General features: G+C 37.7%; 1 protein-coding gene across 1 annotated transcript in view; it reads left to right on the top strand.

Moving 5' to 3' along the window:
• Nucleotides 1-25,786, top strand: part of SNTG2 (syntrophin gamma 2) — a 183,846-nt gene that overhangs the window by 46,594 nt on the left and 111,466 nt on the right. Inside the window, exons 5-6 of the mRNA XM_075089724.1 lie at nt 857-900; nt 1,014-1,055. Of these exons, the coding sequence (XP_074945825.1) occupies nt 857-900; nt 1,014-1,055 (86 nt within the window). The remainder of the gene's footprint in view (nt 1-856; nt 901-1,013; nt 1,056-25,786) is intronic.

Genomic DNA, 25,786 nt, shown 5'->3' with positions numbered 1-25,786 from the left:
AGCTATATTGCGGAAATGCTGAGAATATTCTATGCAGTTTTTTCCTTCTTTTTTTACCTCTATTTCTGTCTCTCAAAATACTGTCTTCAGTACATTCTTCAAAGCCTCAAGCTGTGACCCTATACAATCATATATAAGACTAATATGCCTTATTTAAGCATATCAATCTTTTCAGGATCAGAGCTTTACTTTCAGTTAAGTAATACATTCCAAGAGATAAACGTCCTTAAATTCCACTAAAAAGTAAAAAATTTAAAAGTTATAGAATTCACCTCAAAAATGCCATTGTTTGTATCTGTGCAGAATTGTTTGCAGTTTCATTGCATTGTTCCCATTAACTCTCTAAGGCAGGAAACATGCAAATTACAGACTGGAGTAATGTATTTTGTTATTCTCAGGAACAAAGCTAACGCAAACTTCATGTTAAAGAGACGTATTAAATTCTAGGCACAACCTCTTTAATTATAGCATCCCTGTAAATTTGTTCAGGGGGAAAGGAATTGCTAAGTAGTTTCAGAAATTCCTATTTCCCTTTTGTGGAAGAATAATGAAAAGTGTGAATCACACTTTCCACATAATTTAATGAAATCCTTCATTAGTGAGAAATGACATTTGTATTCCATATTAAATAAGTTCTTTGTGCATGGAAAGTTACTTTCTTAATTTGTTTAAAATTGCTGGGAAGCAATTACCTTTGTAAGATGAATACTGATTGCTATGCCATTGGTATTTTCGCAACCAAATCAGTTTCAAATGAAGGTTACAAACAGCATGCTAAACCGATTTCTGAAGAGAATATAGCATTCGTTTTCAGTACTACTTTCAATTAAAATGTGCTCCTTCTGTAATCCCACAGCTGACCAAACAGGAATGTTATTTATAGGAGATGCAATAATACAGGTCAGTAAACATTCACTTTTTCCACAGACATTTGTTTCATACTTGCCTTTGTGTTTCTTTCATTAACTAACTTACACATTGCAAATAATTTTCTCCCTGTCGTATGTTTTTAGGTTAATGGTATAAATGTAGAAAGTGCTACCCATGAAGAAGTGGTAAGTCGCTCCGCTTTGATTTTTTTAAAAGATACAGAATATCCTGTGTCCTGTTCTGTCTCTAGCCTTGCTTCATATGAGTTTACTCTTTTTTTACTATAAAGACAGTGTGATAGTCAGGTTTGTCATTTATGTGATTATCAAAAGTGAACCTGCTCAAGTATTTAAAAACTTTGGTTCCCGCTGCCTTCAGAGGGATTGAAAGGGATTCGACTTTTGTAGGTCTTACCCCTGCATGCACTGAAAAACAGAAAATCTAATAAATGTTTTGCTACCTATTTCTAAACGTGCACTTGTGTGAGAACATGGGGATTCTTGATGGGAAATGTATAAAGGAATATGGTTATTTTATTTAGTGAAATGATATAACAATTTCACTTGTACCCTGTTTATATTCATGTACCATATACATTGTTGTTGTGGCTGTTGTGCCCTGCACAGTGCTCCTGTTTCATGTCAAGAATTCTCAGGTGTTACGGAAGTATAGATAGTAATGACAATAGCATATGGTGTTATACTTAAACAGTTCCTAAATGCTGGGACAAGAATGGGAGGAATTAAGAAAGCAGTGGTGTTACATATTTTGAAATTTCATGTCATTCTGTAAAAGTCATTTTAAGATGCTATTTATCAGATTTTGTGGAAGTTTTTTTTTTTTTTAATTAAGAAGCAAGAAATATGCTTAAACGTTGGGTCTTTTTGGTGTTATCCATAGGACTAAGATGCACTTTCTGTCCTCAAGCCTGAGTGCAAATACTGGATTCATCCTAATTCCTAGCTGGTACTTCCAGAGATTTTAAGGCTGTAGATAATAAATAGCCGTAATAAAGAAATGTTGTACCTAATAAGCCTGTACCCACATGCAAGAAAGAGAAGAATATAGAAAACATACAAAGATCTCAACTGCAAGCTTGGAGGAGATTAAGGCGCACATCTCTGTATCTTGCTTTCCATGGGAAAACCAGGTGTGTGGCTGCTGTGACACACTGAAACGGTGCCTTGCCCAGGATTGTACAGCACACCATGGAATGCAGTGGCAGTTTTTGCATAGCTTTTGAATCTGGTGATGTTCAGTTTAGAGGAGCCTTGAGATTGAAGAATGGAATTACAATGACTAGTTTTAGCACAATATGCTGACTCTGTCACTGGTGCATTCATTTTCCTGGTAATATTCAAGAAACAGACCAACGTCTTCCAGTGAGTTTTTTATTTGCTTAGAAGGAAAATTATTTAAATGTTTTTTACATTGCTTTATAGAATTAAGATGGCAAGGACTTCTGGGAAAAAAATAAAATAAGGAACTACTTTCTTCTTCTAAAGAATGCTACTTCTGTAGCATTTTCAGTGCTTAGATGCTTCCAGCCAAACCTCAAATAAAAAAGCACATATCAATAGTTACTCTATATTACCTACCAGAGCTTAGACAAGGGGTAAGCCAGAAGTTGCTGGCTCCATTTCCAGAATATTTTTGCCATCACATGTTCTCCAGTGGGCCTAAGATGAATATCTTAGACCAATGTTCTGGAAGCGTTTCTTGCACTTTCCCCTCCACTTCATACTCTACCCCAGCTGGAAAATCGCTTCCTGAGCAACACTCAGACTAATGCATTGAAAAGCACAGAAGATGGGAGATGGCGGGGAACCTGTCAGGTTTGGAAGCCACTGAAACAAATCACCAGCTCTTGAGCAGGTATATCCCAAAGGCTCCTAGCAATAACATGTTTCATAGCTCCTGTTACCTGTGCTGCCTACTCTCACCCGAACCACTGACAACTCAGCCCCATCCTTCTCCCATACATCATTTCCAATGGTTCTATACCATAGAGCTTTGATAGGCCACTGCCTCTGCTGCAGCGATGAATGCTGGTTTGGTTATGGATGGGCAAAGGTTTAGCAGCTTCAGGCTGTTTTGTAAGGATACTTCCCTAGTCTTATAACTATGAAAATTTTATCAGATTTAATTTGAAAATGTATTGGGCACTTGCCATTCTCATCAACTTGAAGAAAAGCAGCAGTCAATAATATGCTTATTTTTTTCTCTTTTACTCTTCCAGTTATTTCGTGTGGTTTTGAACCACAGTTTACCACAATGTTTGGTCTAAACTGAAACAAAATAATTTATTGAATAATGGTTACTTTTTAAATGGTTTATTTGATTTATCAGATTGCCTGTATGCAGATAAAGCCAGTTCACATTCACTCCATGTGCAGCACTTTTCCAGTCTGCAGTGCAAGAGTGTATAGATAAAAATTGTTACCCCCTGTTGCCTGTTTATTGACAGTTATCAGTGACAACTGTATCTCAGAACAGCATCTATAGCAACCATAAATGACACGGGTTTTGACAGTCTTATCAGCAAGGCAGAAATTACATGGGCAAAGGAACTAAACTTGCTTTTATTACTTGGAGGTGATCTCTCTAGGTCAAGATAAAGTGCAGCTGCATGATCTTGCAGTCCCTTTCTTTGTGTTGATTAATACCATCAGGCCGAATCTCTAGAATAATTACAGACAATCTCAGTAAAGCACAGAGTCAGGTCTATTGTGTATTGGTGAACTGCCCTCCTGCTGCTTGTATTGTTATTGCACGTACAAAACGCTAAACTTCCTGAAAGTTATTCCCCACAAAACATTAAGTTACATCCCTTAAGGGTTGTTTTTCAGTACCAAGAAGCACTCCAGAACTGTCGATGTAACACAGCTGTGCTGCAGTGATGAGAAATGACAGAGAAATGCATGTTGCTCTTTGCCCTGTACCTGGGAATTCAGTAAAAGCATTAAACAAAACTTCCTGGAACAACTGGAGGCTGTATGGCTGGAGGAAGCTCCAGCAGCAAGAGAGGTCTCAGTGGGCCAGGAGATAGATCTGCAAAGAGACTCTTCTACTACCACAACCTGCTATCATAATCAGGGTGGGGTTAGATAGATGGGTCGGGTGGTATAAGAACGGGCCGATTCTATGAGATTTGAGATGAGGTAGGCTATTGCCAGAGTTCCTGAGAGAATGGAAGGTGTTTTATTTCTTACTTTTATTAAAATTACATCATTGCATTTTTATAAAATAATCATTGAGATTTCTCATCCAAAATAAGAATCTCCTTATCTGAATATTGCGTTTTATCAATTGAAAAGAAATGCTTCAAAAAGAGGGGTTCATTTAATGTCCTTAAGCTTTCAGCTTGTAGGAGTCAGTTGTTTGTCAGTGACTGCTATTTGTAGATGGAACAGGTCAACAATGATGCGCTTGTCTGCTACCTGTAAGGAGAGAAACATTTCTCATCTCATTTTTGTTGGATTACAGAGGCCCAGAGTGTGTGCACTTGCACACAAACATGGCACATAAACTTCTGAAGTGAAATTGATACTGAATTTAGGAATAAGCCTGAGTGATGCATTTAATTAAAAAAAAAAAAAAAAGGAAGCCTTCAGCTTATATTTTTGAGGGTCCATGGATCCCTATTCTTTTTCTTTGTTCAGAGTGGATGTGTTTAAACTTCTGGTACGGCACAGATCCGGAACTGCAATGTTTGCTTCAAAAAGGGCTTCTTTCATATGTAGGGTTTTTAAGGTATGCAAAATAGGCTGTCCCACCCATAAGTTCCATTTAGGGTTCAGAAACCACATAAAACATCAACATTGAGTTTTATCTACAATGCAGTAGGTTTGGGCACCTAGAAACACCGCTGAAGAAGGTAGTGTTACAATGTATTAAGTTGTGAATATAGTAGATGAGTGATTAAGGGTACTTGTCCAGAAAGCAGAAGGTTAAGGATGGAGGACTCATCTCACTTTCAGGAAGTGATATCTGCATCTTCTACCTCTATAAAGAGCGTGCTATTTTCTAAGTGTGTCAGTCAAGTGAGGTGAGAGGCACTCCAGCAATTTTGTTCAAAAGACATTCAGCAATGAGGCTTGGGTAGTCTCAGCTGATGCTGCGCTGCATTTAATACTTAACGTTGCTAATATTGTACAAAGTATTTAATCAATGGCAACCTGTCAGAGGTTATTAATTCTTTTGGCTTGCTTTATTTTCATCTGGCACCATGATCCTTACATATTCACTCATCTACTTCAACGTGGGACTTCCGAAATATCATCCTCCCATTACAGTTTGAACACACTTTGTGCTGCTTGCATTCTAGGTGGTGAAGACCCGTTTTGTAAATACCTAACTCAAGATTATGAATTGTACTGTGTGATCCAAGGGACTATGTACTGGGCCTTACTGGGGTAGAGTTAATTTTCTTCATAGCAGTCAGTATGGCGCTGTATTTCGGTTTGTGACTAAAACGATGTTAATAACACACCAGTGCTTTCGTTATTGCTGAGCAGTGCTTGCAAACCATCAAGGCTTTCTCTTTTCCCCACTCTTCCCCATCTCAAAGAGTAGGCTGGGAATGGGCAAGCAGTTGGAAGGGGACACAGCCAGGACAGCTGACCTGAACTGACCAAAAGGATTTTTCATGCCATATAACATCATGCTCAGCAATAAAAATTGTGGGGAGGGTTTTCTGGGGGAAGCAGCCATTGCTCGGAGACTGGCTGGGCATCAGTCTACTTGTAGGAGGTGGTTAGTGATTGCATTTACATCACTTGATTTGTTTTTACCTTTGTCTTTGATTCACTTATTAAGCTGGCTTTATCTCAAAGGTTTTGTTGCTCTTATTCTTCCTATTCTCTCCCCTGTCCTGCTGGTGGGGGGAGTGAGTGGGCAGCTGCGTGGGTGCTTAGCTGCCGGCTGGGGTCAACCCACCACAGACTACTAAAAGGGATGCTGGTGACAAAGGTAGATATACTGAATTACTTCACTAGTGCCAGCCATAGTGGTAAGCCATTAAGGGACAAAAGCAACATGCTTCTTGGGTTTTTTAGTGTTGGGGTGTTGTTTTCTTCCTCTTTGTTTGTTTTTAGGTTTTTTGTTTTGTCTTATTTTTAAACTGTCGCTCTAACAGATGTTTTCAAGAATTTTCTTGGGTTTTTTTGTTTTATTTTGTTTCACAATGGCATGTTTGGATTCCTTGTTGTTTAGACTTTTCCCCTTTTGTTCTTAATTTCTACCATTTTAAAATATCTGCTGGCTCACAGTTATAGCATGTGAAGAGGTATGCTGAACAGGCACAAAATCAGATAATCTGCATTTTACTAAATGGAAGATTTTGTCTCATTGTTTGTCAGTTTGGCTCACAGATGTTAAAGACTTAAGACCCACTGGGGTAAATACGTGGGAGAGAAGGCTACAAGATCTGGGAATGGTAGGGAAGGAGACCAATTTGTTCTGTCTGCTACCTACCATCTTCACAACTGACAGTCTGCAGATTCTTATGTAAATAGCTGATCCTGCTTGTACCACATACATAGTTTTGTTTCTCGACCCTTGAACTTCCAGGAAGGTTAAAAGGTGATTACTTCTGTGCAAGCCAAACAACTAGCTGGTCTGTCAGCAACAGTTTCACAACAAATTGGCTTTCCTGTTTTTCAATTCTAATTACTAGAATTTGCTTTTCTCCACAATTCTTCAAGCTGCTACTATCACACCCTAGTTCTGGCTAAGGGTATGGATACAAACATAAATAACTCAAAATCAGGGCTGAGGAAAATCCTGCTTCTACAGTGAATAATACAATAGACTATGGAAAATTGAAAATAATTTATTTTCCTTGAAAAATGTGTTTATTTTTAGAAATAATATATTGGTGTGGAGTGACTTTGAACACAGAAAATTGAAAATCCGAGATTAATACAGTTTCTGTATTGCTCATCTGAGAGGAAAATTAATTTTGTTTCCCTGGTGGCTAATCAGGTTTTCACCCTGTGCAACACAAAAGGAACAGTCAGTTCTCCTGAGGGGAGAGAGAAGGGAAAGCAGAGGGGAAGGGTAATTTGGTTGAAATTCTCAGTGAAGGGATACCACCTGGTATCCACATAGCTTCAGTCATCAAGATATTCACAATAAACTGTGAAAGGAAGTGAAACACGAGGTGACAATTTTCTGATTTGACAGAATTTTTCAGGATCATAGAATCGTAGAATGCTTTGGGTCAGAAGGGACCTTAAAGATCATCTAGTCCATCCCCTCTGCCACAGGCAGGGACACCTTCCATTAGATCAGGTTGTTCAAAGTCCCATCCAACCTGGCCTTGAACACTTCCAGAGATGAGGCATCCACAACTTCTCCGGGAAACCTGTTCCAGTGCCTCACCATCCTTGCAGTAAAGATTGTTCCTACCTGATCTGAATCTACCTTCTCTCAGTTTAAAACCATTACCCCTTGTCCTGTCACTAAACTGCCTGATAAAGAGTGCCTGTAGGTCCTGTTTAAATACTGGAAGGCCGCTGTAAGGTCTCCCTGCAGCCTTCTCTTCTCCAGGCTAAACAACCCCACTCTGTCAGCCTGGACTCATGTGGGAGGTTCTCCAGCCCCCGATTGTCTTTGTGGCCCTCCTCTGGACCTGCTTAAGCAGGTGAATGATAAGGGAGAGCTGTGAAGGCTGACAGTAGGGCTCAGCGATTCGGTGGCAGTACAGTAGAAGCGATCTCCTGTAAAGATGGAAGGATAGAAAGGTTGTCTGGATCATCTTTCTTCTGCGTACCACATTCTGTGAACAGCCCTCTTGTCCACAGTGTTCTCTGCAACAGTATTTGAGGGAAACCCAGGGAAGTCCCTAATAAAGGCAACTCCTTGTCTGGTATTTTGTGGTGCATCCTGGATGCTTCTCTCTCTGTACTTAGTGGAAGAGGGAAATAAGATTTAGAATGATTTTAATGAGTCCCCAAGGTGAACACTGCCCTATGAAAAAATGCACTGAAGTGCCTATTTGTAGCCACTGTAAGCAAAACGTAGATGACGTGATGGTTTTTCATCACTGGAACTTTTCAAGGCTCGATTGTACAGGGTGCTAGATAATCTCATTTAAGCTCCCTTTCCCACAAAAGGTTGGGCCAGGTGATCTTTTGAGGTCCTTCCCTTCCCAACCTGGGCTGTTTTATGATTCTATGATAGTTCAAATGTAAGTTTGAATGAAATCAATCCCATTTCAAGATAACGGTTTATTTCCATTAGCTAGAAAAGGCAGAAATGAGGGTTTAGGTATAGAAAATGAAGAACTAGGTACTACATGATATTTTTTCTTACTATGTCTTACTTATATATGTTTATAGTAAATTTGTGTGTTTCACACATTTTTAGTATTTCACACAAATGTAAATGTAATTGTAGTTTTATTCACTGACCGAGGAAAGTACTTAGAAACATTTATTTCTTTTTGTTTATGAGTAGTCTCACAGAAAGAAATCACTAAATAAACAATATCCATTAAAATGGAGAATCCGTTTAATGGGGATTGTTTTAGATTTTCAGAATTTGAACTGCTTTTAGCCAGTAGATATCAAGCGGTTTTGCCAGATCTTTGATAACATCAGATGTTTGTGTTAATACTGTTTAATGTGTTATTGGCATGTTTGGCAGGGAGTGATGAACTTGGACTTCAACAGGCTGATTCACTGAGACACAAGGCATAAATATGAAAATTGTTTAGCTTCCTTGAGATATTGAAATTTTATTTTCATTCATACCTTAATCCATCATCCGTTCTGTGTTAGCTATTTTAGAATTAAAGTTCTCTGCGTAGTCTTGTGGAATTCAGTTACAAGTGGTGGAACATAGATTATGAATTTTATCCATATAATATCAGAAAGAAAATGATCAAATAGAAAAAATTGGAGAGACATGCCTGAAAAGGTATGTAATGCCTAACTGCTCAGTGAATATCTCATATCAAATTCTATAAGATAATAAAAACATAGAATTATAGTGAACAACTAATAAAATCATAAAAATTATACCTTGTAAAATTGATAGATGCTTATGAAATAGCAAAAATAAATTCTTGTGATTTACTAATTTCTGTGTAGTAATGTCATAGTCTATACCCTAATGAGTAGAATTTATTGATTTATGCTGTTATTAAAATAATTAATGCACTTCTATCTTTAAACAACTTAAGATACAGTTTTACAATGTGAAAACCGCAGCGTTATGTTCTATAGCTCTAACTAGATGGTAATATTTCAATATGTAATTCACTAATACATGAGGGAACAACCTTGTGACATTTGGAGAAAGTAAAAATAAAGTTTTCATTTAATATCCATAGAGAGTTTAATACCTTAGCATTCCTGCCAGAAATAATCAGCAGTACAGGTCAAAGTTCAAGAGAAAAGCTTGCTGTTTTGCTAGATTGCCCAGGTAGTTGCTACATTAAAACGTATAGATACCCTTACAGACATACAGACATTTCTGACCCAAAGCTGTCACTTAACTTCAGGTTATTCCCTGAAGTTTTAGTTTTTCCTCCAGGAAGCTTTTCAGTTTGAACATGTGTTTCACCCAACAAAGAAAACATTATGAAGTCAAAAAGAACAGTGTAAGCGAAATATGACAAGTATGAAATGAGAGCTTCTCCTTGAATGAAGGAGAAGACAAATATTTTTCTCCACAGAAAGACTGCACGTTTCAATTCTTGGAGATCTATCTTAATGCTGCAAAGATGAATATTCTCAGTACTTCCAGCAATACTCTGCATGGTTCACTTGAATATTTAGTCCTTTGTACTGAAATTTTGTTGTTCTGTCAACATAGAGGAAATATTCTTCTAATATTGGAATGGTAATTCTACCAGATCCAGAAGAACCAGTAACTGTTTTACTCACATCACATGAAGACTGTCTGATTCCTTTGAATGTTATGGAACTCCGATTTTTTTTCTTCAGCTGCATGGCTCTCCCATTTTCTCAGTACTTTGCAAAATTTGCTTTTAGATTTCTTCATTTTAGTAAATTATTTCTGTTAAGAGTTTAAAAGTGATGTTATAAGTGGTTTTCATCTAAATGAAGTTGTGCTTCCGTATTCCCTATCCCTTGCTGCCTCACTCGCACACCCGAACAAAGGCAATCATTTCCTCCCGTTCATTCTTTTTTTAAAGACACGCTGGAAGAACTGGATGCTACTAGAGAGCATTTTAAAGATGAACAGTTGCCAACAAAAAGAAAGAGACAATAAAATTGCACACACTTTCTGAAATAGTCTGTATACATTACTGCAAAGTTTAGCTGGAATTACATCTTACTGTATGAAAGCAAGTTCTAAAAAAGTAGGTGGACATTGCACAGAAACAGCAATAGTGGCTTAAACCACCTCAACGTCACACTCTATTTCCAGGAGTTGCAGTGTGTTCAAGTAATGCAGATGCAGTAGAGTGGAAATAAGAAAACAATCTCTGTAAAAATTATATTGAACATGTAGAGAAGTGTGTGTGCATTTTTGTGACAGTGTATGTTTTATCTTGGGGAACCTAAAGAAATACGAAGTAGAATAATCAAACAAGCAGCCGTTGCACTTCTAGAGAGATGACAAGCAAGTCTCAGGAAAATGTCAGAGAGGAGAGAAAAGGAACAGCAGTAGGAAAGCAAGGAATATCTGTTCCAGTGACTTTCTGAAAGCGCTTTTGCTGGTGCTTTCCCTTATCTCACTTAAGTAACTATTAAATATTTTTTTAAAAAAAAGTAAATCCTTAAAATATGCAGTTTCCTTCTCATATATATGTTTTTAGAGAGCTTAATTAATCAAAATTTGTAGAGGAAATAAAATCAAGGTACATACTTTCAGAACCTTGACGTTAGTACTTCCTGTCTCCAGATCCTCTCTGTTCATGAAAGCGGAAGAGGGAGGAAGGGGAAAATTCTGGAGATTTCTCTAGAACAACTTGGCAGGGCAATGGTGCGAAATAACTTAGGGAGATCCATCCTTATGGATACCCACTGAGTCTCCCTTTATTTTTCCCTAAATATTTTTATGTGAAATGCTTTTAATCTCTTTAAGACGGTTTGAGCATTTTCTGAATTTTCTTCTTAGATAGTTTCACTGTTACTTCCTCAAAAAAAAGTTAAAAAGGTGTTTGAAAAGAACAAAGCCAAAACCTTTAGCATACTGTACTTTTCTTACTCTAGCTGATTTCCAACACTGTCATTGGATGTTGGAAAAAGAAATGTAGAGGTTTTTACCTATCAACCTTTCTATTACTAGTCTCTGTGTATGAAATATGGTTTATTTTATTTTGTGATTAGGTGTATTGTCTTCCCAATATGTTCCTGTTACCATTATTTTTTTGCATGGGCAATCTGGGTCATGGAGTAAAAGGGGTTGTATCTGAACTGGCATAAGGTTTCAGTGTGCTCCAGGCTAAGCAGCTATCTCCAGTTACACACAGACATATGAACAGAAACAACACTGATAGACTCCATCAGGCCTAAATATTATTGAGAGGGAGCTTGCTGGAATGATCTCAGACTCTAACTGCTTGTTTTCCCCGTTATTAGGAGATTTACATTTGGGTTCAGCTAAAGCAGCATGGAGATTTGTAAGTCACCTTTAAACACAATGCAGTTTTGAGATACAGCTGTATGAGAAGCTGCAACATTTCCATAAGTAAGTTTCCATGAATAAACTCTTTAACCATGAAACATTCAATAAGTTTCTGTTTAGTTAAAGCATTTTAATATATTTTTTAGGACTAGATAGACAAAGAAAAAAAAAAAGATATCAAGCTCCTGAAGATTTTGCTTTCTTAACTTGGTCTTGGTAGTTCTCACAGAGTTCCTTTGTCTTTGCCTCTGTCAGTCTCAAAAGAATGATTTAATCTTCTATTAGGTGGACAGCAAATACCTGTTATGGTGAGTAGGTAGCTGCAGAACAGCTGCATGCAACAAAGAGCTGAAGCAGGAACTGAAAATGAACACACTTTTATTGGGGAGCATTTATTAATGGGTTTAACATAGTTGCTTTCATTAGTTAAGACTTACCATGTATTTTAGAAAACTTGCTGCTGCTGTGTAGGTGGGCAGTAACATAAAGAGAGAAAAAAAAACATATTAATAGCAAGAATGCTAATTTGTAATATTAGACTGCAGAAGGAAGTTCTACTGTTCATGGTTTTCTTATTCTCTCAGTTACTCTATAAAATTTTCCTGAGCTTTTTTCTTGGGGATTTGGTCATAGTAGAATAACAGTCCTGTTATGATGACAGTGAGACAAATAATTAAAAAGTGTTTTTCACCTTGATTAGATGAAAAAGATCTGAGTTTCATTTCCTTTCTGTAGGGGCTAATTCACCATAAGTATTCTCTATGCCAGCATTGCATAAAAATAAAGCTACATAAAATCAGAAAATTATACTATAACTAAAATTCTGTGGGTTGTACAATTCAACTTCACTTTTTCCAGATGCTCTAAGAAATGCAATTGTTTCATCACTGAACGCATCTGGCAGCATTCCTCATTAAGAAGCAAGTTACAGTTTGGTCTCTATTGTCTTTTGCATGCAAATGATAAAACTCACATGCTTTAAAACACGTTTTTGCCATTTAAATTTGCACCCTTTTGCACCTTTACTGTCCACATCATACCACATTATGGTACCTGCGTTAAATGTATACTTAAAAATATTACATAATTTCTGTAATTCACTTGTGGAAATTGACTTCCTTTCAAGCTCTAAACCTGTTAAGAAAGCATCCACAATGAAGTAGTTCCTATTTCAGTACTATTATTTTACCCCCATCTATTTCACAATCACTTAATTCCCTGGGTTAGAGAAGCAGCAAGTAGTCTGGCATTATGAGCATTTACAATGTGCATAATCTTTGAGCACAAAAGCAGAATTACTCTAATTAAAACTGATGGAAGAATTCAGCTACCTGGCACAAAGGAGCTGTAGGAAGAATTGAAGTCTTTGTTAAGCTATAGATACAAAATGTAGCACTTAGATAAAGCACACAGAGAGTGTGGCTGGACAGCTACAGTTTTAAGCAGTACTTCCTAAGGGTCAAAGGAGTTAAGATTTTTTTAAGAAAAGAAATTTGTGTCTCTTTCTAACCCTTTTTGTTGTATATATATTTCATATATAAATGTTCAAAGACCTAAAAAGGATTTATAACAAATTACACTAGCCTTTTTAGTCATAAATAAAGGGGGTCTTTCTTTTGTCTCCTCCTCCCACCTGTATAAAACTGAGCACCATGGAGGGAGACCAAATATTTAAGCTAAAGGAGAACACTGGAATAAGAACAAAAGGGTGTAAACTATCTGTGGATAAGACTGGGGGGCTCTTTGAAAGGGCTGGTAGGAAAAAAAATTACCTGTTTTTGAAACAGGACTGGATAGATTCAGGAACAGTGCTGTATCGCATCCCTTGTTATCCCTGACAGTCGCTAGGAAGAACTGTCCACTCCTGCTTCCTTCGATCCTTATATCCTGTGCACAAACTAGCCTGTGTCTTCATTTTTGGTCACTCTGCTGGGTTTCCACTATGATTGAGCAAGCTTCTGTGAAGCAGTATCCTCTTTTTCTCATTTCTCCCTCCCCCACATTCCTTTGCCTATCTAAACAATGTTTCGTGCTCTTGACTAATTCACTGCCTTATATTGGGTGACCCTCAGTATTTCATCAGGGTATAGAGAGCTACAGAGTGCTAGATACTCTAGTTCAATGCTATTGAGAGGACCAAGCTGCAAGCTAATAAAGAGTTAGTGTATGCCCTTGTGATATTGAATAGATTAATTAAATAAATGTGTTTGTAAAAGATTAGACTTATGCTGTTTACATAAGTGAAACTCAATTATTTTGCATTTTATACATTTCCTGAAATAGTAAGGAAAATATAAGTTACGTAGAGGACTTACACCCACATAAAATTAACTCATTAATAAAGTTGTATTTCACATCACAAGGAAGATTAACAAACTCCTCTGAGATCACTGTATGAGCTGTACATAAGTATTGTTTCTCTTCAAAAAGTCATTGACTTAATAGGAGTGTGATTGAACAAAGGGAATGGGTCTTATAGCTGTCCCTAATATTTCAGGCACATTTGTTCGGCCACTGAATTGGGGCTGGATAGTGGTACCTGCTCTTGTTCTTTATTGTAGACAGCAGACAAAACACTTACTCATAGAGTAGGAGTGCATTCATGCACTTCAGATGGCAAATAAGCGAGCACATTGCATCAAAACTATTAAAGAACTGGATCAGTAAATCAAAAGGATTTTTGCTGTTGTTATTTTTTGTCTAATATGGTATTAGACAGCAAAAAGTCTAAGAGAAATAAGTGTAGCCTTGTATTTAAACAAATATGGCTCTAGCTATAATCAGTACTCTGGAGGAAGAGAAACTAATTCTTCAAAAGACTAACATGTCTATGAGATTTGCATGAGGTTGCCCTCATCAGTTAGAATGTACAGGAAATGTTTAGCTTTGAATAAAAGAATGTACGTTATGGTGACGTGTGCTGAGTAAATATTGGCCTGTAGAGTAGCACAGTTGCAAGGAATCATGGACTGGGGTCCTGAGATAATGTGCAGAAGGTTCAGGTATGTGACTTTGCCCAACACAAATTTCTTTCTGATGCATACTGAATATTGCAGATGATCTACCGGTTTATGGTGATAGTTGCATTTTCATGCTTGGGGAATTGTGGAAACAAAAGGGTTAAAGACTGACGTACAGGGGTACTATTACTATGAAACAGAGCTGATTTTTGCCCGTAGGTATTCCTATTATCCTATTATGGTCTTCTATGTGCTTTAAGGATTTCAGTGTAAAAGAGGAATGTTTTTATTTTTCTGGGTGCCCCAGTTCTTTAAGCCTGAAACGATGAACATATGGATGATTATAAATAAATTCTATGCTTGATCCAAAGTGAAGGGCAGTCTGTTGAGCTGATCAGTCCATAGGTCTAGGATGTGCATCTTCTACTTCAACAATTAATATGTAGACAAAAGCGGTTCTTGGTGCTTTTTACGTTTACTCCTGTATTAACTACAAAGATGATGGAGACTCCCTCCCTTTTTACATGGAGTCCCATGGAGAGGACAAAGGGGAATGGACACAATTTGCTCTTGGGGAGATTCTGATTGGACACCAGAGGAAAATTTTTCACAGTGAGGACAGTCACCCATTGGAATAATCTCCCCAGGGAAGTGCCACGTTGGATACCTTCAAGAGTCGTCTGGACAGGGTGCTGGGCCGTCTTGTCTAGACTGTGCTCTTCCTAGAAAGGTTGGACTAGATGATCCCTGAGGTCCCTTCCAACCTGGGATTCTGTGATTCTCGGAACTCTGGAAGTCTGTGAACTGTCTATTAGACTAGGAAGACATAATACAAAAGGATCATTGTGGAAAACTTTGTTGTAAGTAAAGGAAGCAGTGCCCAAATTATCAACAATTTCTAAGTCAGAGAATGCAGCCTATGACCTACTGGGTTTGATAACTTCAAAAGCTTCTGGTTTAGCTTTTGTACTCAGTAGCACAAGACAGCCTTCGTTAAATATTGTCTATCATTCAACTGAAATTACCTTGATCGTCATTTCATACCATTGCCAGTGGACGATGGCAGTTTTCTGACTGATATCTCTCTCCCCAGAGGCTCTTCTAGTCAAACAAAATCCTTTCCTGAGAAGTCTGGAAGTATGTTATAAATGCAAGCAAACACTGACAAAGCAAATTGGAACAGTAACAGCTATGCGAAAACCTGCATTTAGTCGTCTTAGCTCAATCTGTGCCAACTGGAGTTTGTATAAATACAGCCACTTAACTATCATCTAGAAATATTTTCAAATAAATTTGAAGCATATGAACCTGCAGAGTTAGACTACTCCAATTTGGTTTCTTAAAAAGGCCTGCGCTTGGGGTGGAAATGTTTGCATTTCTACAGATTCTTGATTCCACTTAAACATACACATTTCCAGTCACTCTTAGTCAGATATGTGTATGCGCATTTGAACTGGAAGTGGCACTTGATACTATAGTGTGTTGCTGACCTACCAGATATGTCGGTGATGGTTTAATAAAATTTCAACCTAAGAATTTTATGTTTGTTTTCTAGTAATTTAGCCATTTCTGACTGTTGTGATTTTTTGATATCTGAGCCAATTCTCTCTTTTTACAAGCAACATGTAACGGTAGATGAGCAATAAAACATACTACTTATTCTAAAATTACGAGTTCTGTGGCTTTGAACTCTTTTCACTTATAGCACATTGATAACTGACCTGAATTTCCTATAATGCTCTGATATTCCAGGAATTTTTTGAAGGTTGTCAAAGTTACTTTCTCAGGGATGGGTCTTCATGCTTCAGGTAATAGTTAGCCTTAAGCGAATTTATTTAAACTTCCATAGCTTCAGGGAACAGCTGATCCGGCTCAGGATGTATGTTCCAATGCACTATATGTACCATATCTTTCATATCCCAGATGTTTGTGTAGCCATTGTTTTGAGCTGAAACTCAGACTGAAGTGTGTAATTAATTAGAAAAAAGTAATATACCAAATAATAGAAAAACATTTAAATAATTTCCTTTTTTCTCTGTACTTACTGGTAATTATACTGGGGTAGTGTTATTTGTTTACATGAATAATGAAGCTTTGTGGTTAAAAACATCTTTTACTGTATTTGTAGGCAGAAATAAAAGTGCTAATTGAGTGAACTAAGCAAAATTACAGTTTAATTTAAATCTGTGAAGATTTCCATAAGCTGTATTTTCTTGATAGGTAAGTAATGGGGAGGGGTCATTTTCTAAGTGATCATAAGTAAGACTTATTTTCTCAGAGAATAGTACTTTATTTTTGAATTGGAAGACGCAGATTCTCTGTGGTTTCAGTGCCCAGTCTGGGACATACATAGTAACTGCTGTTACATATGCACCATGACAGGGACTCCTCAGATATTCAACCAGCCAAAGGGACTGATTGGCAACATGGGAATGGTAGCAAATCCATGTGAATATCATAGGAGAAAAAAAAATCAAGCACAAGGAGAAACAAGAAAAGCACCAGTCCTTCTTCTGCTTTATTTTCCTGTGTGTTTTGTCTCCAGTTAATACTTCTTCTGTCTCTGAATTTATATCTGGTTCTTTGACAAACAAAAACTTCATGCTTCTCTTAGTGTATAGTGCAGTTGTATTGTACTCGGTGGCTTTTTATATATCTATAGCCGTAGAGGGAGTTGTGCCTTATGAGCTGTGGTGAAAGCTTGCTGTGAACATTAGTTCCTGCTGAAGCACAAGAATGTCATGAGAAAGCTCCTAGATTACAGCAAGGAGTGGAGCAGCGGTGTGATTTGGGTACAGAGCTCACGGTGCTCTAGAAATCTCATTCATCGAGGTCTAAGTGTTTCACCTACTCACTGACTTCTGTCCCAAGATATATCTGACAAAATACATGTGCAGCCCCAAGTTGGAGAATTGCTGCCTGCCTACCTGAGATCTTTTTTTTCCTGTCTTCCTGTAGTTTCTTCTGAAGTATAAAATCTCTGTATTTTATTCAAGGAAACTGATCACTTCAGCAAGATTTTCCAGTCTCTTCTACCTGTGATCAGTAACTGCATAGCAAGCCCAGTTCAGTGGTATGCAAGTCCTGTTTTTAACTACGAACTTTGCGTGGGACTCATAATTTAATAATCTGTATTACTCATTCATAGTAATATAAAATATATATTTATCAGCTTGTTGAAAAAAAACGTTCCCAATAAGGACCATCTTTCCCTTTGTAACTGTAACCTTGCAGTTAACTTTACTGTGTCTGCAGTCATGACATCTGAATGTAATTCATTTCACTTTGGAAGTGAGCATTATTAGCATCCTTGCTAAATTCAACATTATTCTCTCTGTTTTTCTGGGCATTTAGAAAATTTTGGAGATGTTCATATATGTATGATGCTGGTCAGCTCTGTCTGGTTTTTTTTGTTGTTTGTTTTTTTCTTTTGCTTGAGGGCCCTGCATTTCAGTAGAGGGATGAGAGTAGAATGCTTTTATATATAGGTGGTATCAGTAACAGTGCAGTACTGTGTTGTTGTAGCTATGTTGTAGCAGTAGCAACATTCTGGATGGAAACAACTTCATAAAAATGATATTTTATTTCACTTTTCTCCCATGCTTTGTCTCATCTTTTTAAATTTTAGTTCGTTAAAATAGAGACTATATATTTGCAAAATGACAGGTAAAATACAATTTCTCAACATTTTAGTAATATAAGCAGAATAAACAACAGAGGAAAGTGACCACTAATAAATCAGTCATGGTAGTGATTACCTACTTCACAGCTTTTCTTATATGTATCTGTATGTTTAGGTGTGTGCATATATTCTGCAGGCTACTGGTGGCTTTCTGAAATTGTTAATTACAATATTCTAAGGCTCAGTTTGCAGAAAAGAAAGAGAAGACAATCCACTTATAAAGACAGATTACAGAACATTACAATAAGGATCTGTCACAAAACTAATACCCTGAATCTTTCATATCGTAACAGGAAGAGGCCAGAGCGAAATAGGAATATATTCTACTTTTAAATATCACAGAATCACAGGACCCCAGGTTGGAAGGGACCTCAGGGATCATTTAGTCCAACCTTAAATTACATACTTAAAGATATACTCTTACCTTAAATATATACCTTAAATATATATTGTTCTTTAAGAGAGTGTGTGTGTTGTCGTGGTTTAGCCCCAGTCAGCAACCCAGCACCACGCAGCTGCTCGCTCATTCCCCCCTCGTGGGATGGGGCAGGGGGGAATCAGAAGAGTAAAAGTGAGGTAACTCATGGTTTGAGATAAAGACAGTTTAATAGGTAAAGCAAAAGCTGTGCGCGGAAGCAAAGCAAAACAAGGAATTCATTCACCCCTTCCCATGGGCAGGCAGGTGTTCAGCCATCCCCAGGAAAGCAGGGCTCCATCACACGTAACGGTTACTTGGGAAGACAAACACCATCACTCCAAACATCCCCCCTTCCTTCTTCTTCCCCCAGCTTTATATACTGAGCATGACGTCATATGGTATGGAATATCCCGTTGGTCAGTTTGGATCAGCTGTCCTGGCTGTGCCCCCTCCCAGCTTCTTGTGCACCCGGCAGAGCACGGGGAGCTGAAAAAGTCCTTGACCAGTGTAAGCGCTACTTAGCAACAACTAAAACATCTCCACATTATCACCACTGTTTCCAGCAAAAATCCAAAACACAGCCCCATACTAGCTACTACAAAGAAATTTAACTCTATCCCAGCCGAAACCAGGACAGTGTGTATATGTATATATACGCACACACACACATATATATATGGATATCTTCCAGTAGCTGTATAGAAAGCTAATTATTTAAGCTAATTATTCATAAAAATCTGAGGAAATAACACCATAAGGTGCTACTACCACTTATGGCATGGACAGATTTTCAAAAGCAGAGTGTGTTGACTCATTAGCAATATTATACCGAGTTGTATAATTCATTCTGTGATTTGCTCGATGACTATGAAAGCTACAAGTCTCTTCAGGCACATACACAAATGTCAGAGAATAGTATTGGTAAAGTAGAGAAGTACAAAAGTTATCAGTCATGGTGTATAATTATGCTGGATATCTATGATAGATTTCTGTGAAAATAATTTTAGTTCCAATTATAGCATAAGATACCTAAGAGAAAATGGAAGGACTGGAAGAGTGTTGCAAGTCACTTCAGAGTTAATAAATGGATTGTCATTTTCCTTGCATATTTGTAGAAATTGTTCAGACACAAATGCTTGTTTTGCCAATTAAGCATTAAGGCAGAGGGTATTGCTCATTGAATACTGCAAAGCTAAGGAAGGTAAGAAACAGAAGTATTTATTTGAAACCTCTTTATAATTGACCAGTGGAAGAGAGACAAGTGTCAAGAAATCGTTATCTATTGAACTAACTTAATTCTGCTTTATTCCTTTCCAATACTGCTTACAATCCAATTTTAATTGTATAAACATTTTTTTTTGAAGCCTCTTTGCTTCCACTGTCATTTTAAAGAGTACTTGTACTGTGAGGTCTCTGTTTTCATGCATTTTCCTTGCCTACTCATAGACATAAAAGCACAATATCAGATTTTTCAGTTCTATTCATATGGGTTGAGCTGAAATGCCAAATTAAAAAAAAAACTTCGAAACATGCTTTAGTCTAGGAGGCATTTTAAGTATGAAGTCCTATTCTTCCTTTCCATTCTCAGGGTTTAAGAATTTTTTAAAACTTTTAGTTGTCTGGATTTGATTGGGTTTTTTACTATTATATGTTATGATCTAATTCTCTTCCTATGTTTTACCACAACTTCTTGGTTGTTTGCCTACTGCATTACAGGCTTGTACATAATCTTCCCCCCAGATACTTCTCAAGCCCAAGACTTGCACTTTTTGTGAATTTCAAGTGTTTGTGAAATGTGTGTACTGCAAGATCGGACATGCATCAGGAGATTCAATTCCTTTTATTTCAGAATTTTTGCTTCAGACTTTTAGTCTGAGTTAGGTGTGTAATCTTAAATTTTCGTCTATAGATGCAGGATAGGATTCATTTCATCTAACTTCAGATGTTTTAAGTGTAAGGTTATCATCCAGACTCTCCTCATTTAGGGATAGACACCTGTGGGTGATGATTCCTTTTTATCCTAACAACTGTACTGATCTCTAGGAAAAATATTGACAACTACTTTAGAGTTGAATCTTCTAAATCGCCAAAGTTAAATGATGTGACTTCTGTTCTCGGAATAGATCTTAGCTAAAAGGCCATGTGGGTGAATTCATTCTTCAAAGACATGCTCCTTTTCAATTTTAATTGCTGTTACAGTTCTGGTCTATAGTAAGGCAGAACCTGATTCAAACAGCCAAAATCCTGTCTGAATTTCTGAGCAGTGTGATTATTAATTATCAGGTATGTTTGAAGGTTTAGAGCAAGCCGTGGTAAACATAAGGCACGAGAATGCACATCTATGAATTGTGCAATGCACAGCCATGAATTGTGCCAGTGACTTGTCTGCCTGAGTTAGATATGTAGGATTTCCCTAAAATGGGTGTTGACAATAAAAATGAGGCAAAAAAGTTCATTTGGTTTTCCTAAAATACGAGTCTTGTTTTTCTTTCCAGGCTCTGGACTGTAGTTAGCTAAGTGACATCTAGAAACACCTATTTATATTTTTAACATGCTCTCTTACATTCCCGAGAAATGCATGTGAAAAAGAGAAGCAAATAAACCCTGGCTTGATGAATGCACTTAGAGATATGCAAAATCTGCAAATCAGAGCCAGCATGAAAAGCAAGCATTTCCTTTGATGCCCTTTTCTCGTTCATATATATGAACACACAAGTAAGTGCATACACATACACAGTTAGCTGCAGTAAGTGTACTTAATCAAATATTAAAAAAAGAAACCAAACCACTCACTTTTACAATTCTCCTTTTATATTAATACTACAGTAATGCAACAGTGCAACAGTGAATGTTACTCCAATGTTACTGGATTTGTCTTTTTGGACTTACTGGACTGGTGCAAGGGCCTCAGCACCACAGAGCAGTGTGTTATTTAGTGACCTTCTGAACTGTTAATACCTTCTTGTAAGCACTGTAACTGATTTTTGTTTTTCTTAGCATGTGTGTGGTTCAATACTACCACCTCTTCAGACGCTGCCTAAGAATGCAAAGTAGCTCCAGGAGGGTATGATACAGTAGGAGTGTCTTTTAAGGTATTATTCCTTGGTAGTTTTAAACCAAAGCATTAATATTAAAGTTCCTTCCTTTTCAAAATACCATTTGAAATATAAGTCAAATTTCATCCTCTGCAGCAGTTTTTAATCTACTGTTTTGTTTTATTCCATACACGTTTTGGATTGAATGTATCTTCATAATATTTGACTAAGATCTTCCAAAAGTACATTAGGCAGTATGTCTGTCATACTGTCTCATCTCTTGACGAATATAAATGTTTGTGTGCAAACATTCTTTGCTTCATTCAGAGGAAACATAGTTCTTATGCTGTGTTTGAAAGTTTTCTTCAAAATGTTTTATTAGGAAGCTAAAATTCTTCCTTGTTATTCCAAAGTCAGAGAATTAAAATGGTTCACATTTGTGGCTTTTCTAAAAAGCCAATTGTAAATAAGAAAGTGAGTTCTCAGTATTAAATTTATTTGGTTTATGTTTCTTCCCATTATGGTTTTTGTGTACAGTATTGTGACTATATTATAGATTTGTTGGTTCTAAAATAATCTATTGGACTTTATGAAATACTGATGATGCTACACTGATTGTAAGCTAAAGTCAGTATTACTATTATATTTACCATATAATGACACGTAAAATGTTATCACAAGGTACAGGAGCATTTGTTGACAGGATCTTGCATTTTTTGCCAATGTTCACCTCCTCCTACCCCAAAACTGACATTCTGACATTTTTTCTCTGGAAGGCAATGCAGTTGGTGTCCTTTTCTCTTCCTACCGTATCACCTTTTTGACATTGTTGCACCCAGGCGGGATTCACTGAACCTAGACTATGTGGATCACATTGCTGCACTTCTTTAACTTTTTTCTTTTTCTTGGTGAAACTGTCTTGAACCCAGGGTCCTGGGTGAGTCTTAGCCAGCAGCCAAATCCCCACCCAGCTGCTTCCTCACTCCTCCCTCTCAACAGGATAGGGGGAGAAAATAGGATGAAAAAGTTCATGGGTCAAGATAAAGACAGGGAAATCGGTTACATATTACCATCACTGGCAAAACAGGCTCACCTTGGGGAAAATTAACCAATTCTATTGCCAATTAAAATAGATTTGGGTAGTGAGAAACAGAGACAAAAAAACTGAACCAACAGCTTCCCCCCATCCCTCTTCTGAGGCTCAACTTCACTCCTTCATTCCTGATATATTCATCAATGACCTGGATGATGGGATAGAGTGTAACCTCAGCAAGTTCGCTGATGATACCGAGCTGGGAGAACTGGCTGATACACCAGAAGGCTGTACTGCCATCCAGCGAGGAGTGGACAGGCTGGAGAGCTGGGCCGAGGGGAACCTGATGAAATTCAACAAGAGCAAGTGCAAGGTCCTGCACCTGGGGAGGAACAACCCCAAGCACCAGTACAGGTTGGGGGCTGAACTACTGGAAAGCGGCTCTGTTGAGAAGGACGTGAGAGTGCTGGTGGACAAGTTGACCATAGGCCAGCAATGTGCCCTTGAGGCCAAGAAGGCCAACAATATCCTGGGGTGCATTAAAAGGAGTGTGGCCAGCAGATCGAGAGAGGTTATCCTCCCCCTCTACTCTGCCCTGGTGAGACCACATTTGGAGTTCTGTGTCCAGTTCTGGACCCCCCATTTTAAGAAGGACAGGGAACTGCTTGAGCAAGTCCAGTGGAGAGCTACCAAGATGATGAGGGAACTGGAGCATCTCCCTTATGAGGAAAGGCTGATAGACTTGGGTTTGTTCAGCCTGGAGAAGAGAGGACTGAGGGGGGATTTCATAAATATCTATAAATATCTAAAGGATGGGTATCAAGAGGATGGGACCAGACTCTTTTCAGTGGTGCCCAATGACAGGCCAAGAGGAAATGGGCACAAGTTGGAACACAAGAAGTTCCACCTGAATATGAGAAAAAACTTGTTTCCTGTGAGGGTGACAGAGCAGTGGAACAGGCTGCCCAGGGAGGTTGTGGAGTCCCTGCCTGGAGACATTCAAAACCCACCTGGACCCTGTGCCCCCTGCTCTGGGTGTGCCTGCTCAAGCAGGGGGTTGGACAAGATAATTTCCAGAGGTCCCTTCCAACCCCTACCATTCTGTGATTCTGTGACTCCTCTGCCTCCCCGGCCCGAGCTGTGCCCTGTGGTGGGTGGGTTGGACCCGGCTGGAACCGGTGGTGTCCAGCATGGAGTAACCCCAACCTTCCCTCACAGAGGCCGCCCTGCAGCCCCCAGGGCACCTGCACCCCGTACACATACAGGTAATGTGCGTTACCCTCCTAATTACAAGTCAAAGCATTTGTTTCCCCCTATATGCTGCAGATGTCAGCGTGGCTGCCTGCAGGATATTTACTTGTTGAATTTTTTGCAGCCATACACACTTGGCCTGAGCTTGGATTTTTATTCAACTATCAGGCCAAAAGTCTTTCCACTTCTGGGCCCAAGTCAACTTTCATATAGGGGTCAGGAATTTAAACATCTGTTTTTTTATATAATTATAATAATATTCACTGCCTGATTATGTGCAAGATTATGAAGTCAAGCACATCTGCTGATTCAAGTCCTTATGTGCAATTTCATAACTAATTACTCTTTTTAAAGAGAATAAGGTAATTAATTATTTGTTAACTTTATACATCCACTCATAGAAAATATTTGCAATTAAGCTTTATTGGTCAACGGCTCCAAAATTCAGTGGTTCTATCAGTACAATGTGGCAAAAAAAAAAGAATTATTTACTGTCTTTTGTAAACATTTTGGTCACATTTAGAAGCATTTGGTGTGGTTGTGAAGGCTCCGTTGCAATGTAGTTTAGCATAAATAGTGCAAAGTCATTAGGTGGTGTGGCTGGGCTAGGAGAAGAACATCAATTCATTTCAAGGCCTAATGCGGATATTAATGAAGTTTTGGAAGACAGATTCATCAGCCGAAGACTGAAAAGTGACTGCAGTCTAATTTAAACATATACAAGGATATACTGACAGTTTCTTCAATTTTATCACAGGCATTTTTCATCTCTCCCCCAGTTTACACAGGGACACACGTATATATGAAATACATACAAAGTTTTGTACGTATGTCTGAACTGTGTTTTCACAAATGGTCCAATATGACTATTGTAAGAGTCTGTTTCAGCTTTTGAATAAAGTAACCATAACCTGTATATGTTTGTGTGTGTGTATATATATGTGCAGCTCAGCTATATATGTCAGAATGATAGCAAAGGTCTCCAAGACGTTCACTCTTTTAGCTCCATTCAACTCATCATGGATGATGTATTCCAAAACAGAACTATATCGAGGAATATCCATTTTGAATCTTGCTGGTGCATCCAAATATTATGTGATGATAGATCTATATAAATACCCTAATATTAAACATTCCTTTTGAGGGACGGTTTATATGAGTTGGCATAGGTTTCATGAGTTTCTCAGCATTTTGTGTAAAGTAGCTGGCCTAAATCCACAAAATGAACATTCTATTTTAATATTCTAGTGCAATTCTAGTTTATTTTAGTTTAATTAAATTTAAACTATTGAGCTTTACCTCACTTAAAGGTAATCTAGAACTTATGGTTAAAGATAATGTAGAAATCCAGAATCTTTGAATCAGGTGCTAAATTTAAAACAAAGCATCCAGTTACTGCAGAATTTCAGAAGTATTTAAGAGTAATGGGATAGCTGAATCTAGCCTCAAAATTTTGCATATGTGTATATATGTATTAGTCTATTTTAATACATATAAAATAGGCCTTTATATATTTAAAAGCAACTGTTATATATATATCCTATATATTTTTTTTCTATGTATAATAGTCTGCAAATAAAGGGAAAAACTATCTTTGTAACGGTAGTGTAGGAGTACCAGAGGTACCAATCATCTTCAGTCCTTAGTAAGTAATAAGCAATGTCTATAATATTGCAGGAAATAAGGGGCAGAGAATTTCACGAGACATAGCTGCTTTTATACATTGGAACTGAAGAGACAATGGTTTGCTTTGCACTCCTGACATACTCTTGTATGACCTTAAAAAAACATTCTAATTTTGCTGTGCTTCAGTTCCTGGTTATTCCTACTGTGATCATCTTGAGAGGGTTTAGTTAGAAATCAATGATGATAATGTTTTTTTCCACAATGAGACCTCAGGTTCTATTGTAGTCAATTGTCCACAAAATCTTT

The sequence above is a fragment of the Phalacrocorax aristotelis genome, chromosome 3 (assembly GCF_949628215.1).
Source record: "Phalacrocorax aristotelis chromosome 3, bGulAri2.1, whole genome shotgun sequence".
Lineage (NCBI taxonomy): Eukaryota > Metazoa > Chordata > Aves > Suliformes > Phalacrocoracidae > Phalacrocorax > Phalacrocorax aristotelis.
Note: the sequence above shows the minus strand (reverse complement) of the source record. Positions and strands in the feature narration are given on the sequence as shown.